Here is a 17,590-nt window from a genome sequence, read left to right as displayed (position 1 = left end):
TCTACTTTCTCCTCCTATTTCTTAAATATCGTGAATAAACAGAAGTCTAATATTTATACTTCCTTCGTTCTTTTATTATTGCACCACTTGCCTTTTTAGGAAGTTTCACTAATATTGCACCTTATTTGTGTTTACACTACAAATACCCAACATACCCTTGCTTTTTCACACTTACTTTTTAGTTTATCAATATGTTACATGGGCAATTTTGTATTTTTACCTTTCTCTCTCTTACTTTTTTTCACTACCAAAACATTTGTACCCACCCTATGGTGCAATAATTAAAAAACGAATGAAGTATATAAAGGGGAGTTTTTTCCCGAGTTTTTGAAGAGTCACGTAGGATTTAATTTTCTTAGCGCGCCATGTAGGATTATAAATTTTTTTCGTAGCCAATTAAATAAGAGATTATTAATTTCTTTTAGAATTAAATAATTCAAATTCCACATAGGCAAAATGGACGAATTTTAAAAAATCAAACAAACCGTGCACCGCACGGGCTTCATCTATTAGGAACTATATTATGGGACGGAGGGTGTACAATCTAATGAGCACAAATTGGGCTATGAGTAATAAAAATTGTCTCCAAAGTTTGTTATAAGCTACTTCCTTCGTCCCTTATCTACATGCCTATTTTTCATTTTTTATGGGAATTAAAGAACTTATAGATTTCTTAAAGCCCATGATTGGGAAGTACAAATGTGCATGTAGGGTTCAAGATAGATAGAGAGAAAGAAAAGGTAGTTGGTAATTTTTGAATAGATAGAGAGAAAAAGTGTTGGAAAATGATATTAAAAGTACAAAAAAAAAAATGATGACAATTCAGCAAAAAAAAGGAATATTGTCAAAAATTACATTCTTTAAATCGAAATAACATGTAGTTTTAGATCCTCCAAAAAAAAAAAAGTAGGCAAATAGATAAGGGACGGCGAAAGTAGCATATAACCATTCAATGTATACTAATATTACTCCGTACAATGAAAATGTTATACATAATACACTCTAGAAAATTGTTTAAATTTATAAAATAAAGAAAAAATCACGACAAAATCACACTAATTTACGCATGATTTTGTCATAAATTTCTAATTTTATACAATTTTTAGGAGTGTATGTAATGCTTATATGCAGCCCTAAGGGTTAACTATAGCATTACCCATATTGTAATGTGCTTAAATGGTTGGATACTTGGATATATGTCGAACACTAATTTTATTGGGCATACTCAAAAGTTTTTGCTCACTAATAAGAACAAAATAAGGAAAATTTATCATTTGCTACCAGCGAAAGAACCTTGGTTCACATTTACTACTAGTTTAATTTTTTTTTTTTTTTTATCTTACTACCACCCAAATCCCAAAGTTATAGTTATAGCTATCACTTAACAGAATCCGAGTGAGACCCATTATTTCATTAAATAATAATTTAATTTACGGCTATTTCACCAAATGCCACTGAGCAATTTAAAAATTCACCAAATGCCATCGGACTTTTTAGAATTCACCAAATGCCACCCAGTTTTTAAAAAATTCACCCAGTGCCATTAATGACCAACGGTCGTTAACTCCATTAGTAATTAGGGGTTAATCATGACACGTGTCATGATATAATTGGACCATTTATCTTAATTCATAAAAATTAAAAAAAAAACAAAAAAAATTAAAAAAAAAACCCCAAAATTTTCCCAGCCACCCCCACCACCGCCAAACCCTAGCCCCTCCCCTCATCTCGCCGGAAAACGGCCAGTCACCACCGGAACCACCTTCACCACCATTCCCTATCCCTCTCCCCCTCCCTTCACGCAACTCACCTCTCCCCAGCCCAGAAACCGACTTGCCGGAGTCGGGATCACCCGCTGTCGCCGACCCCCACCCATTGTTACTCTGACCTCCCCTACCTGACGCGCCACCCATCCAATCTAACCTTAACCCGCGAAAACCACAACCAACCTCCACCTTCATGAGCAAGGGTTCTGATTCAACCCCTTCCCGACCACCGCAGCCTCGAAACCACCCCCTCCCCTATTTTCCGACTCCTATAAACCCCATTCCCTCACCTTAAACCACCAAAAATCGACTTAACCTAGAAAACCCAAAACCCTAGAAAATAGGATTTCTGGGTTGAACCCAATACCCAAATGGGTTCTGTAGTGGTGGCGGTGAAGTGGCGGTGCATTGGGGTTGAGGATTTAGACCAATTGGTGCGCGTGGGAGCAGCGAAGGGAGCTGGGTGGTGCTAATCGTGGCTGATGTGGTGGTGCGTGTGGGTGTAGCAAAGGGGGCAGTGTGGTGCTTGGAGGTGGAGTTGTTGTGGTGGCAGTGAGGGAGCAGGGTTTTTGGGGTCGGGACGAGTAGCGTGGGTGGTTTTGGGGGTCGGCGGTGGGTTAGGTGGGGAGCTACATGGTCGGCCGGCTGATTGTTGGTGGTTCCGATGGTGACTGGCCGTTTTCCGGCGAGTTGAGGGGAGGGGTTAGGGTTTGGCGGTGGTCGGGGTGGCTGGGAAAATTTTGGGTTTTTTTTTTAAAAAATTTTTGTATTTTTTTTAACTTTTTTTGTATTTTTTTTAATTTTTATGAATTAAAATGTCATGACACGTGTCATGATTAACCCCTAATTACTAACGGAGTTAACGGCCTTTGGTCATTAATGGCACTGGGTGAATTTTTTAAAAACTGGATGGCATTTGGTGAATTCTGAAAAGTCCGATGGCATTTGGTGAATTTTTAAATTGCTCAGTGGCATTTGGTGAAATTTCCGTTTAATTTATTAATAAAAAATGAAAAAAAAAAAAAAGAATCCCAGCCACCTCCCCCTCCTCGTCAACCACCATCCCCCTTTCTATGACGGTTTTCGCCGTCCGTGTCGATGCCCAAACGCTCTTCCAACGCCAGAAAACCCCACCTCCACCATTTCCCAAAAGTCCACGCTGCCCGAAACCACCCTAAACAGGTGAAAACAAAACCCTAAAGCCCGTTTAGGGTGATTTCGGGGAATGGGTTTAGGGAATTGGTGCCTTTATGGGTGGGGGAAGGGGATGGGGGTCGATTAAGGTTGGGGGAAGGGGAAAGGGGTCGTTGCCGGTTGGGGAAAAGGGGTCGTTTTCAGTTGGGGGAAGGGGGAATGGGTGGTGTCGGGATGGGGGTTTTAGTGTTTTATTTTTATCGTTTAGGGTGATTTCGAGGCAGCGTTGATGGGGAAAGGGAAGGGTGGGATCGCCGGCGCTGAAGGGATCGTTTGGGCGCCGACATTGATGGGAAATGGAGGTTGGACGGTGGCAATGAGGGCGGTTGAAGATGGAGTGATAGTTGGAAGATGGCATTGAGGAGGCTATACGGTGTTTGGACCCCATTAACGGAAATAATAACGGCGTAAGGCAACAAATAGCGATATCTAAAATTTTGGGATTTAGGTGGTAGTAAAAAAAATAATGGGTAGTAAATGTGAAGCAAGTTGCTTTCGCTGATAGCAAATGTCAAAGTTTCCATCAAAAAACGATACAAAAAATCTTAAATGATTGGTAGGGTTGTTCATTGGTCCAAGATCAAAACGGACCGGACCAGACCAAAAATTAGAATTTTAAGAACCGAATACCGGACTGATTAAGCTGGGACCGAACCCGGACCAGACCGAAAGGATCGGTCCAAACCCTGGGCCGGACCGCTTTGGACTGATTTAAAAATATAGAATAGTTGAAAAAAGTAAAGGTAAACTTATATTTTAACGTCTCTTTTTGTATGTTTAGTTCAAAAAAGCTCATAAAATTAAAGTTTTCTAAGCTTATTAAGGATAATCTTAACCATTATTTAAAGTTTCACGCATAATTTTAAGCAAAAAAATCGGTCCGGTCCAAGACCGATTTTATAGAGCTTTGGACCGGACCGGGAAAATGAAATTCTAGACCCGAAGACCGGAAAATGAAATTCTAGACCCGAAGACCGGACCGATTGATTCTAATTGGACATAATGTTTATTTTACTAGCAAACGAAGATTAATCCCTCCATTTCAAAGTTGTTATCCTCTTTGCTTTTAATATCATCAAAGATACGTCTTTAATCATAAATACTTTGAAAAAAAAAACTACATGTTTATTTGAGATCTTTGAAAATGATATATATATATATATATAGTTTTGTCCCTTATTTTTGCCCCATTTGACTTTTCACGATCTCCAAAACGCGGGTTAAAATGTATTTATCTCAATTTCTATAGGCATAAAAATTATAAAATTTTGATATTTATCAAATATATAACAAGACGATTCTAACAAGATTTCAAGTGAATATCTTATCATTTATAAAATAAGGAGAATTTGTGGTCCGAGTTTTATAAGTTAGACCCATATACAAAGTACATGTAATGGGGAAAAAAATAAGGAAGGGAGGGAGTATGTATTTTCTCTATCAGTTTATCCCATACCCCAACTTCACTTTTGGTTGTCCGTTAAATATTTCCATGTTTAAGGGCTTACACCATATATATTCACATCTAATACATTCTAATATATAGCTCTAAATTTCTCTATTTAGGGCATGTTCACATTTATTGAATTGAACTGAACTAAACTGAAATGAACTGATTAGAGCTGAACTGAATTGATTGGAGCTGAACTGAACTGAACTAAAGTGAGGTGAAATGAATATTTTATGAGAGAGGGAAATTAAGAGTTGAACTGAACTAATTAATTGGAGCTAAATTGAACTAAACTAAACTGATTGGAGTTGAACTGAACTGAAATTAAGTAAATGTGAACAGACCCTTAATCATGACGGGGCGGAAAATCATAAAATCCACACCCATACATGACCAACTTATCAGCTATCACCACCATGCATATACCTTCAATTATGAATTATCCCCACCTAAATGAGATATAATTGAAAAAATAATTAAATTAACACTCCAATTATTAAAAATAACGAAGGTGAGAAGAGAAAAAAGAACAATTAAAGTTAATATATAGCAGTGTGTTGAAATGGAGAATGAAGATCATAAAAGAATAAAGATATTATTAGAGCTAGGCATCATGCTGTGTCGGGCCGGGCTGTGACTCGTTGTGCTTGGTGGTGGATGTGTGACTTGTGTCGTGTCGTAGTGTGCTTGGATCCCGGCGAACCGGGCGGTGTCGGGCCACCAATTGGCACATCTCAGCCCACGGCACGGCACGACACGATCCACGTGCCTAACGTGCCATGTCCGACCGTACCAGGCACATGATTTATGTTTATGTTTTTTTATTTTTGAATTATTAGAGTTCTTTTTATTATTCTTATTTTATTATTATAGTTCTTTATTATTATTTATGTTATTTTTATTATTATAATTAATTTTTTTATTATTATACATTCTTTATTATTATTGAGCGAAAATCAACAATGCATATAATAAGAGAATAGATGAGTTGATGAATAAATTATGGAAAAAATTGGATGATGAAGTGATGTATATATATAATAAGTAGCCGTTAGGAATAGAAACTAGCCGGTAGGAATGGAGAAAACTAATCGTTTATAGTTGTTGGCGCATATAATTAACATTGGAAAGTTGTCGTTTCAACCGTGTCGCGTGTTGTGATGGCGGGCCATGCCACGGGCCGAATTGTCGGTCTCTCGTGAGCTCATGCTGAAATTTCCAAACTTTGTTCACAGCACAGCCCGAGGCCCACTCTTCCATCATCGTGTTGTGCCTATTCTGCTCGTGGGCCAGCACGACCCATGCTCAGCTCTAAATATAATATTTAAAAATAAGTGTAGTAGTCATAAAAATTAATGATGTAAAAAACGGTCAACAAGTGTAAGATCTTGTTCACTTCACCTTATTTTTGTTAAATTGAAATTAATTTTAGTGAAGTGGAATTATTTTTACTGAATCTCTATTATAATTTTTCAAAATTACTGATTTTTACTAAAGTGAAATTATTTTATTAAATTGAACTTCAATTAACTAAACTGATTTGCTACACTAAAATTGTTTTTTTTTTTTTTCTTAATTTTATATTTTAAGGTGTAGTAAACCTGGCCTAACAGTTAAAAAAAATGTTATACATAGCCTTTAGGGTTACATATAAATTTAGAAAATCATGACAAAAACACACTAATTACACTAATCTACGTGTGTTTTTGTCATAAATTCCTAATTTTATAGAGCGTTTTTAATGCTTATACATTAGGGCTATGTATTTTTTTACCCCCCAAAAAATAAAGGTTGGCAGAGCTTTTTTGGTGCACCAGGCCACACCGTGTGACCTGCTTCAAATTCAATAAAAATAACGGATTCTGACGCGCGCATAACGGGGTTTACTGGTTTTGTTAGGGTTACTTGTATTTTTCAGGGGTTACTTGTATTTTTTTTTTCAGGAGTTACTTGTATTTTTTTTTTCAGGAGTTACTTGTATTTTTGTTTTCAAGAGTTACTTGTTTTTTTTTTCCAGGGGTTACTTGTATTGATTACTTATTCAAGGGTTACTTGTATATTTTTTTTTCAAGAGTTACTTGTATTTTTTTTCAAGGGTTACTTTTTTTTTTTTTTTTTTTTTTCAGGGGTTACTTGTATGTGTTAATTCAAGGGTTAGTTATATGAGTTACTTATTCAAGGGTTACTTATATGAGTTACTTCAAATGTTACTTGTATGAATTACGTACTTATTCAATGGTTACTTGTTACTTATTCAAGGGTTGCTTGGAGGCCCCATACCAAACAAGTAACACTCTACAAGTAACACCTGACCAAAACAGTAACACCCTACAAGTTGTAAGAGTAGGTGGAATTATATTTCATAAAGAATAATTACATGCTATATATATTACAAGCCTAAGGCACTAATCACGTAAGCTATACAATAAGGAAATCAATCACAAAGTCAAAGGTAATAAATACTTTACAAATATAAAAGATAGTATACTCTCAATCAAGGAAATGGAGTGATATTAGCTAGCCCGTGATTTGCATATCAAGAATAATATCATGATGTGATATTATTCTCTACATGCCCCCGCAAGACGGACGGCGGATCAGAAAGTCCAATCTTGATGAGTAATGTGTCCAACCTTGGTCTGGAGAGTGGTTTTGTAAGGAAGTCCGCTAGTTGATCACCGGTTGAAACATGAGTGACGTGAAGAGTACCCTTTTGGACTTTTTCATGGATGAAGTAAAATGCTAGTGCAAGATGTTTCATTTTAGAATGGAATACCGGGTTTGCACTTAAGTTAAGTAGCACTTAAATTGTCACAATAGATGATTGGAGTGTTTGAAATTTTAATTCTCATTTCAATGAGTAGATTTTGTACCCACATTAATTCTGCAGTGGTGTGAACAACGGCCCTATACTCTGCTTCGGTGGATGATAGAGCTAGGGACTTTTGTTTCTTAGAGCACCAAGTAATTGGTGTGCGGCCAAGAAAGACTACATGCCCCATTGTTGAAATAAAATCATCCTTATCACCCGCCCAATCCGCATCAGAGAAGGCATGTAGTATAGGAGGTGAATCTTTGTATATGTTTATGCCTTTGTCAAGTGTGCTATTGAGGTAGCGTAGAAGGCGTTTGAGAGTTGTCCAGTGTTCCGTTGTTGGTCGATGCATAAATTGAGATAGTTTATTTACGGCAAAGGCAACATTCGGCCTAGTCAGAGTGAGGTATTGAAGGCTACCAACTGCAGCCCTATAATCCTTGGGCTCTTCAAGAATAACACCTGAGTTGACCTTTAATGTATGAGTGACGACCATGGGGGTTGGTGCTGGCTTGGCTTCTAGCATTCCCATCTTCTCAAGAAGATCAATGATGTACCTTTGTTGACTTAAAAATAAGCCAGTTGATGTTGGAATCACTTTAACACCAAGGAAGTAAGATAGTGGACCCAAATCCTTCAAAGAGAACCTGTTTTCCAAAGTCTTAATAAACATATTAAGATTAGTCGCATTTGGACCGGTAATAATAATGTCATCCACATAAACAATTAGATATATGGGATTAGTGGAGTGATGCAGAATAAATAATGATGTATTTGAAATACATCTTTTGAAATCCGAACCAAGTAGGAAATTTGTAAGCTCGGTGTACCAAGCTCGCGGAGCTTGTTTTAAGCCATAAATGGCTTTCTTCAATTTGCAAACATGAGAAGGAAATTTAGAATCAATGAACTCGGGTGGTTGTGACATATACACTTCTTCTTGTAGTGTACCTTGTAATAATGCATTATTAATGTCGAGTTGACGAAGTGACCATTGTTGAGATACTGCGAGACTGAGAAGAGTGCAAATGGTAGCCGGTTTTACAACTGGGCTAAAGGTCTCCGTATAGTCAATACCTGGGCGTTGTTGAAAACCCTTGGCTACTAGTCGAGCTTTGTACCGTTCAATGTCACCATTGCTTTTGTATTTAATACGGAAAACCCACTTGCACTTAATAATATTTCGAGCAAGTTCCGGAGGGACTAAATCCCAAGTAGAAAGTTTATACACTGAGTTCATTTCTTCTTCCATTGCTTTCTTCCATAATGGGTCTTTGAGAGCTTGAGTAGCAGTACGAGGAATTGTGGGTTTTGTTTTAATGGTAGTTGAGTTGACATATTTGGGATTGGGTTTAAAAATGTTGTTCTTCGAACGGGTAATAATTCCTGGGGTTGGGCGTACTTGTTGGGTAGTGGGTTGTGTTTGAGGTTGTGGGTGGATATGATCTGGTTTAGTTGTAATGTGAGGAATAGTGGGGGAGTGTGTTAGAGTTGGATTGGTAGAAGTAGGTGAGCTGGAGTATTGGGGATCACAATTAGAGTTGGGGGAACTTGTATTTGAGTTGGCGTGGGAAGGAGTTGGGCTAAATGTATTTGTATTGGGTTCTTCAAATAAAGAGGGATTAGTGGAGTTAGGTGTAGGTGGTATTTGTGGGCTTGGGCTTGGAGAAGGAGGATTGGTTGTGTTTGTTGGGATTTGCGTAGCCATTGGTGAAATAATAGGAAGTGTAATAGAACACCAAGCATCAGGAGAAGTATTAGATATAGTAGAGGGGTTAGACACAAGTCTAGTATATGGAAATTCAGTTTCTACAAACCGAACGTGACGTGAGGTGTATACTCGCTGAGTGATGGGATCAAGACAATGATATGCACTCTGAGTTTTGGAGTACCAATAAAAATGCAAGGTTTAGATTTTGGTTCAAGTTTGTGTTTAGTGTACGGTTTGAGCCATGGGTAACATAAGCAACCAAAGCTCCTTAATTTAAGGTAATTAGGTACTTCTCCAAATAAGCAAAGATAAGGTGATTTGTTTGAAAGGGTTGGAGTGGGAAGCCGATTAATTAAGTAAGAAGCTGTGGTAAAAGCATAAGACCAAAATGCTAGTGGCAAGTGAGCATGAGATAATAGGGAAAAACCCGTTTCAACAATATGACGATGTCGTCGCTCGGCAAAACCATTGTGTTCAGGGGTATGAGGAGGGGATGTAAGGTGAGAGACCCCATCAATGGTTAAAAAGGAGGCTAGTGCTTCATATTCCCCCCCATTGTCGGAATATAGAATTTTGATTGATTTCTCAAAGAATTTTTCTACGAGAGCTTTGAACCTAATAAACATTGTTTTAGTATCAGATTTATTTTTGAGAGGATAAAACCAAATATACTTGGTGAAATGATCAATAAAAATGACATAGTATTTAAACCCGTCAAGAGAATGCACCGGAGATGTCCATAAATCAGTGTATATTATATCAAGAGGAGCATGAGAAATCAATGTAGAAGTATTAAAGGGAATTAGTTTGTGGCTTTTATTGCATTGACAAGCATTGAAATTAAAGGATAAGGAGCTAGAGACATCAAGGTTGAGTTTTGAAACAAGACTTTTAAAAGTTGCTAACGAAGGATGGCCAAGCTGCGGCAGCTTTCATAGTAGTAAGAGCTAGGATGGATGAGGAAGATGACAATTCATAAATCCCGTGTTTACTTGGACCCTTAAGAACATGTGCTCCCGTGAGACTGTCTTTGATCAAGAAGGAGGTGGGGTAGAACTCAATAACAAGATTGTTATCATAACATAATTTAGAAACAGAGATTATATTGCGAGTCATAGTTGGTGCACATAAAACATTTAGCAAATGAATAGATGTAGAAGAGGTAGAGAAAGTGAGCGAACCAATGTGAGTAATGGGGACTCCAGTGCCATTACCAATTACTATCTCTTCAGTTCCATTGTATGGATGTAAGGAAGCCAAGTGTGACATGTCGTAAGTGACATGGTGGGTGGCACCTGTGTCAAGGAGCCAGGTTGTAGGTAGTGTAGCATTTTTGGTAGGTGATGCAAAGTTTGCTTCGGGTGTTGTTGAAATGGACTTAGCATGAGTAGAAGTAGAAAGTATAGTATGCTTTGATTGGGTTTGCACGCTTATAACTAAAGGCTGCGAGGTTACGACATCGTCATTGTTTGAAGCCATGGAGATATATTAGAAGGAGGAAAAAAAATGGTGGTTGGGGTAACCGTCAACCTGCCTGATACCATGTAAGAGTAGGTGGAATTATATTTCATAAAGAATAATTACATGCTACATATATTACAAGCCTAAGGCACTAATCACGTACGTAATAAGGAAATCAATTACAAAGTCAAAGGTAATAAATACTTAACAAATATAAAAGATAGTATACTCTCAATCAAGGAAATGGAGTGATATTAGCTAGCCCGTGATTTGCATATCAAGAATAATATCATGATGTGATATTATTCTCTACACAAATAACCCCTGACCAAAACCAGTAACACCCTACAAGTAACCCCTGACCAAACCAGTAACACCCTACAAGTAACCCCTGGCCAAACCAGTAACACCCTACAAGTAACCTAACCCCTGACCAAAACTAGTAACACCTTACAAGTAACCCCTGACCAAAACCAGTAACACCATACAAGAAACCCCTGACCAAACCAGTAACACCCTACATGTAACTCCTGACCAAACTAGTAACACCCTACAGGTAACCCCTGACCAAACTAGTAACACCCTACAATTTTTGACATAGAATGTTCAATATAAGATTCCACGAAAAAAACGAGCTCAAATTTCTTTGGTTCCTTCGATTTCACTACTTTAAATGTTGTTGATGATCTTAGGGATAATTAATCACAATTTTTCACAACAATTTGACACCAAATTTCTACAATTTTGGGCTTTAATTGCAGCAATTTAGCAAAGAGGAGAGAGAAAATGGGTAGAGTAGAGATATGGTTGTTGGTGATATGTGGTTTTGCTTGAAGAAGAAACTAAGAAAAGAGGAGAGAGAAAAAGGGTGGAGTTGAGATATGGTTGTTGGTGATGTGTGGTTTGGCTTGAGAAGAAGCTAAGAAAAAAAGAAGAGAGAAGAGTTGTGGTATTTTAAAAAAATAAAAATTATGGCTGGCCACACCGTGTGGCCGACCACATACAACAATTGTATGTATAGCCTTATTTAAAAATTTGTGGCCAGCCACATACAAAAATTTGTGAAAGGTTAGATATCTCAGGCAGCAATTAAATTCCAAAAAAAAACGATAATGATATGGGACCAAACGAGTATATATGGACAAAAAATACTTAACATTTTATCATGTTTATCATGTTAGACTACAATTAATGCTGAAGATATTCAAATTTTCAAAGCCATCAAAATATCAAATCATTTCTAACCATTCCTGAGCACCAACCCTTATAATAAGAAATTGAATTTTTTGTCCAAACTTACATACTCACTATTATTTGTAATCCGTATTTGTTTGTGACGTCTCAACTCATCCAATATATTCCCATGTCCCCACCAATTAAAACTTATGGTTGGAAACTTTGGAAAATTTTCCTTTTATTATTAATTCATAATTTGTTCAACTTCTTTTAAATAGTACGTCTATTTATTTAATTATATATTACTCCATTTTTAAAACTAACATATGCTTTATATATATATATCTTCTCCCAAAAAATAAAAAATGGGTGCTCAAATGTTCTCCTTAGTAGCAGCCTTGATCCTCTGCTTCGCAGTGGTATCCTCATCCACCTTCACCGAAAACAATCCTATCAGAATTGTATCGGACGGTCCACGAGAGTTTCAATCCTCTGATGCTTTCTCCACCGTTGATGATATCTATGATCTTGATGATGCTTCCATTTTCCCCAGGTTCTTATTTCTCTTGTTAGATACAACTATACAAGTAATTATTTTTGCGTGTTTTTAGTTTAATTATTGAGAAATTGAACATATATACGGAGTACTTCATACTTTGTAGTATACGATAAATTGTCCTTTTTTTAATCAACGGTGACATATTTGTATTTATTTAATTTAATAACAAACGAAAAATAATTTTGTCTCGGGTGATACCATCATACCATGATACATGTTAAGATATCTTGCAATTGCCTCAAGTTTTAGAAAAAATTTATGGCATATTTTACGTCATTTTAATACGTAGTAAATGATGCAACCTATATTCGTACGTAGTATTGTGTCGAAAAAAAAACGTACATACGTGGTATATAGGTTGGATATGATGACGAAAAAAATTAATTAAATTGGAGATTATTTAAATTTTTTTTAAAAAAAATATACTCCATGTCTCCGTATATAAAAAGCAAGCGATAAATGATTGTTGAAAAAACTTACAAAGGAATAAATAAAGATGAATCATACTTCATATACTTTATTGATGATTGAAAAACGTAAAAAGGAATAAATAAAGATGAATTGTAATTTATTTTTTTTAACACAAATAGATGAATTGTACTTCGTATAGTGTTTTTTTTTTTTAACACAAGTAGATGAATTGTACTTCGTACAAAGGAAGGGAAACGTACAAAGGAATAAATAAGGATGAATTTTACTCCTTATATTTTACATTAAAAAAAATGATACAGTAAATATATATGAAGTTAAAAAAGGAAGGGAAATTCTCAATGGTAGCCTCATGTTTTTGCTTTTCCTCAATGGTAGCCTACTTTTTTTTTGGTTCTCAATGGTAACCCTCAACTTTTTAAAAGTTGCAACCGTAACCTTATTAACTTAAAAAGGTTAAGTAGTTGTTAAATGTAACTAGAGTTAGAGCATTTAACCATGTTTTCTTAAAATTAAAAAAAAAAAAAAAAAATCATTTAACTATGTTTAATTTTTTTCTCTCTCCTTCACTTCATGGTTGTCACGATCTTTCCCCCAAATACCCACCATCCCAGCCACCCTCTCCCCCTCCTTCTCACTGTATCTCCTTTGAGGAGATGGTCATGGCAGCCACATGCCACACCCACACAATTCTCTTCCTCCAAACCCCTTTCTACCATTGGAAACTCACCAACAAACCATTTCCATCCCTTCAACTTCGAGATCTGCAACCCCATTTCTAATGTTAGCTACACACCGCCGCTACCTCGCCACAAAATCTCCGGCAACTTCAAGATCAACAAACCCGTTTCTCGCTCTCTCCTTCCCTTCATGGCTGCCAGCTTACCACCCTTCATTTCCCCAAACTATGAGCCTCGACGGCTCAACCCCCTTCCCCCTTCACCCACCACAAGTCGCGCACTTATTAATTTGAAAATCTTAATACTAATTTCGAAATTGAAAACGGATTGTAAATTCAAATTAAGACGTTCAATTTCTCGAATCTGAGGCTCTCTCCCTAGTTTTTGATCAAGTTTGGGGGAATGGGAGAGACAGTTCAGGTTTTGGGGAAAGGGGTGGAAACGTGGAAGGGATGGGTGGGGTCTCGGGGTGGTGGTTGTTGTGGTGTTGGGACAGAATTTCCGGTGAGGGTTGGACGGCCGCTAGCGGGCTAAGTTTGGCCAGGCACCGGCATACGATAAGGGAGGGGGAGACGGTGGTGTGAGGAGGCCGGGGTGGTTTTTTTATTATATATTTTTTAAAAAAGTTAACCTTGTTTTTTTATATATAATAAAAATTAAGTTAACCTTGGTTTACATTTATAATAAAAATAAATATAAAAAAAAAATATTTATAATAAAGTTAGTTTTAACAGAAATTTAACAAAAAACCATTATTAAGGTTACGGTTGCAACTTTTAAATAGTTGGAGGCTACCATTGAGAATCTAAAAAAAAGTTGGCTACCATTGAGAAAAAGCAAAAACATGAGGCTACCATTGAGAATTTCCCAAAAAGGAAATACGTAATATTAATAGTAGATTATTTAATTACACTTATTTATGTATAATTTTGCTATAAATTCCCAACTAATTTCATTTTAAAAAGTACATTTAATGTTTATATTTAGTCCTAAAGGGCTACATATATCATGCATTACCCTACAAAAAATTGTACTCCATATAGAATATGTGCCAAGTGTGTACGGTTGAATTTGTTACCAATTTAATTATCACATAATTTAAATAATAATGATGTGGTAAATTTAAAACTTCATAAAGTTGTTGATTATACTATTGATTGTTGTTTTGATTTTTTTGATGACATTATTAATGTAATCCTTGCATTTTAAAGAACATCTATCAAAGCCATTTATCAGTTCGGAGATTCGATTTCTGATACGGGAAATTTGATACATGAAAATCCTCTTTTCAAGTATGCAAAGCTACCATATGGGCTAACTTTCTTCCGTACACCAACGGGTCGTCCTTCTGATGGACTTCTTATGATTGACTATTTAAGTAAGCTCGCTTTACTTGATCTCAATTTTCAACTACTCGTATATATATACTTCGTATAAGATTTTGAATTATTTTAAGGGGTTTTTTGTTTTTATTTTTCCATATTCATAGGATTAAAACCATTTGATTATAATAACATACAAGTAACAAGGTTAATTAGTACTCGTGCAATAGTTAGGAGTAGCATTGAATGATCCTCCTAACTATTGCACAACGAGTATTAACATGCTACCAAAGCCATCACTAATTAAGTTAAATTGGCGCAATATATTTTGAAAAAAGATTAGTGTGACATGAAATCATACACTCTCGTTTCTTTTTTCCTCCACGAGTTTTCAATTCTTACTTGTTACTATTGTTTATTGGTTCTAATCGATGCAGCCAAGTTCTTGAACATGCCATTCCTCGATCCATACCTTAAAAAAGACGGTAATTTTAGTCATGGAGTAAACTTTGCTGTTGCTGGAGCTCCTGCACTCAACACTTCAACTTTTGCAATGAAAAATATTGCTACATCAAATGTTACAAATAGTTCTTTACTTGTGCAACTCGATTGGTTCAAGTCTCATCTTAAATCTGTTTGTTCTACTGAATCAGGTACATAATGTTAAACGTACTTACCCCATACCATAGTCTCACTTATGAATTTTTTTCATAAAACTTACATAGTTTTGTTGCATAAATTATTATATTTTCAAAGAATAAAGAGTTACGTTCTTGCTTGTGTGTAGGCCGGTGTGTTGAAACAATGAAAATATATTCACTTTTTTTAAAGAAAATATTTATTTGCAACATTTAGAATTATATATTATAGTCATATGAAATCTGAATTGTTTATTTTTTTTTTTGAACGGTCTGAATTGTTTATTTAGTCTTGTTACAAACTTTTAAAATATAAAATATGCATTGACAAGCGTAAAACTCTTAATGTTATTGCTTAATTCTATATTTTATACAGAATGCAAAGAAAAACTTGCAAATTCACTAATTATGATGGGCGAAATTGGAGGAAATGACTATAATTGGGCATTCTTTCAAAAAGAAGATTTTTCAAAAGGGTATCAAACGGTGCCCGAAGTTGTTCAAGTTATAAAAAATAGTGTCAAGGTGAATAACTCCTCAAACCTTTTAGAAATTTTAATTCATAGAGATGTTAACAATTACTAATTAATTGTAAATGTCATGTGTTATTTTTTTTATATTTTTTTTTTTTTTTTTGAAATATGTTAATTTGTGTTGTTCATGCAGGAAGTTATTAATCTTGGTGCCATTCGAATAATTGTCCCCGGAAATTTCCCAATAGGTTGCTTGGCTATTTATCGTGCATTGTATAAAACAAATGACTCAAGAAAGTATAATGAACTTCAATGTCTAAAAACCTTTAATCAGTTTGCAAAATTTCATAACAAAAAATTGCAACAAGCTATTCGAGAACTTCAGAAAGATCACCCTCATGTCACAATTGTGTACGCAGACTATTTCTCAGCTTTCAATGAAATTCTCAAGCATGCAATTTCAATAGGTAAGTTTATGTGCTTCTTATAAATTGAATCACTTTGTATTATATATGATGATATTTAAAAATAGAATATAAAAAAAAAAATAAAGAGATTTCATTAATTGCATGTTTGATTGTTGATAATTACTAACAATAACGGAATGAACTTAGGTGTAAGTTGTAATTTTGTAGATTAAGTACACTCTAATGTTCATGGTAATGAAGTTTCATTGCTGAACCTTTCCTTTAAAGTTTTATCTCTTCTGAGTGGTATTAAAATTAAGGGGTCGGTGAAAAAAATATATAGAAAAAAAAAAAAAAAAAAAAAAAAACCTAGGATTATATTATCAATGGCATATATTGTCACATTCTTTAATTTACAAATTTGCATGTAAATTGCTATTATTTTTCAAGCATATTATTATTGTTTTTTGTGTAGGTTTTGATAAAGATGCAACTCAAAGGGTATGTTGTGGTATTGGCAACAACGAGTTCAATTTTGATATGAAGAGAATGTGTGGAAGTGATGGGGTTGTTGCATGTGAACATCCTAATCAAAGCATCTTTTGGGATGGAATACATTTGACTCAACATGCTTATCAACTTATGGCAAAATGGTTGGTAAAACATAATCTGTATTCCATCATTTCCTCTACAACTTGAATTACTATATGTCAAATCTTGTAAGTTATGCTTTTAAAAGAGTGAATCGTGGTCCTCGAATATAGAAGGTTTTCTATACACTTGTACTGAAACCCTTTCAAAATTGTTAAAAAGAAAATTGGGGTTTTGGAATTGAATTATATGAATATATATTGTACATGAGTTGATTGTAACAATTATGTAATGATAATAGACATATTTCTGTACATACAAGTGTATAACCAACTAAATGGCTATTTAACTAACACTTTCTAATTATGAATCTTGTGTAGCATGCCAAAGTGTGCTTTTCCCCCTTTGAATAATATGATGATTTGCTGCACATGTGGCCTGGTTGCTTTATGTTCTACTCTGGCATGACTTTTTCTAGCGAAGTTGGTGAGTTTTTTGTTGAATTATTTTGAGAATTGGAGACAAAATTCATGTAATTAATTAATTTACTTAGGATATGGTGTTGTAGATTAATTAAACAAGATTATTAAAGCAAATAACAAGATTAATTAACCTTGGTAAAAAGGTTGAAAGAAGGCAGAAGACTTCACGGTTTAGAGAAGTAATAGCTGCTGGCCCGGTTCACCGCCCGATCTGGGTGGTGCTCGCCCGATCGGGCGCGAGGGTCGGTTCTGGAATCATCTCTGCCGCCCGGTCGGGCGGTGGCCGGCCCGATCGGGCGCGAGAGGAAGATAAATTCTGACGTTCCAGTTAGCCCGATCGGGCTGCGGCAGGCCCGATCGGGTGCGCGAGTCAGGGAGGACGTTTGAGGCTGTCAGTTTTCTGACAGTTTTGCTTGGCTTTTGACAGTTACATTCG

General features: G+C 35.8%; 1 protein-coding gene across 1 annotated transcript; it reads left to right on the top strand.

Moving 5' to 3' along the window:
* Nucleotides 1-11,864: 11,864 nt before the first annotated feature.
* Nucleotides 11,865-17,038, top strand: LOC145635825 (acetylajmalan esterase 2-like). Its single transcript, XM_081687189.1, has 6 exons — nt 11,865-12,126; nt 14,453-14,619; nt 15,001-15,216; nt 15,578-15,726; nt 15,868-16,141; nt 16,557-17,038. The coding sequence occupies exons 1-6, from the start codon at nt 11,939-11,941 to the stop codon at nt 16,778-16,780; spliced, it is 1,218 nt and encodes a 405-aa protein (XP_081543315.1). The 5' UTR covers nt 11,865-11,938; the 3' UTR covers nt 16,781-17,038.
* The last annotated feature ends 552 nt before the right edge of the window (nt 17,039-17,590 follow it).

Source organism: Chenopodium album, chromosome 6, assembly GCF_948465745.1.
Source record: "Chenopodium album chromosome 6, dcCheAlbu1.1, whole genome shotgun sequence".
In the NCBI taxonomy this organism is placed as follows: Eukaryota; Viridiplantae; Streptophyta; class Magnoliopsida; order Caryophyllales; family Amaranthaceae; genus Chenopodium; species Chenopodium album.
The sequence above is the reverse complement of the archived record's forward strand: the minus strand, read 5'-3'. Positions and strand labels throughout refer to the sequence as shown.

Bases quoted from the DNA above. Each gene is read 5' to 3' on its own strand.
- LOC145635825 (XM_081687189.1), top strand. From the start codon at position 11,939: ATGGGTGCTCAAATGTTCTCCTTAGTAGCAGCCTTGATCCTCTGCTTC. The intron at 12,127-14,452 runs GTTCTTATTTCT...TGCATTTTAAAG, and splicing joins GATGCTTCCATTTTCCCCAG to AACATCTATCAAAGCCATTT. The intron at 15,727-15,867 runs GTGAATAACTCC...TTGTTCATGCAG, and splicing joins TTATAAAAAATAGTGTCAAG to GAAGTTATTAATCTTGGTGC.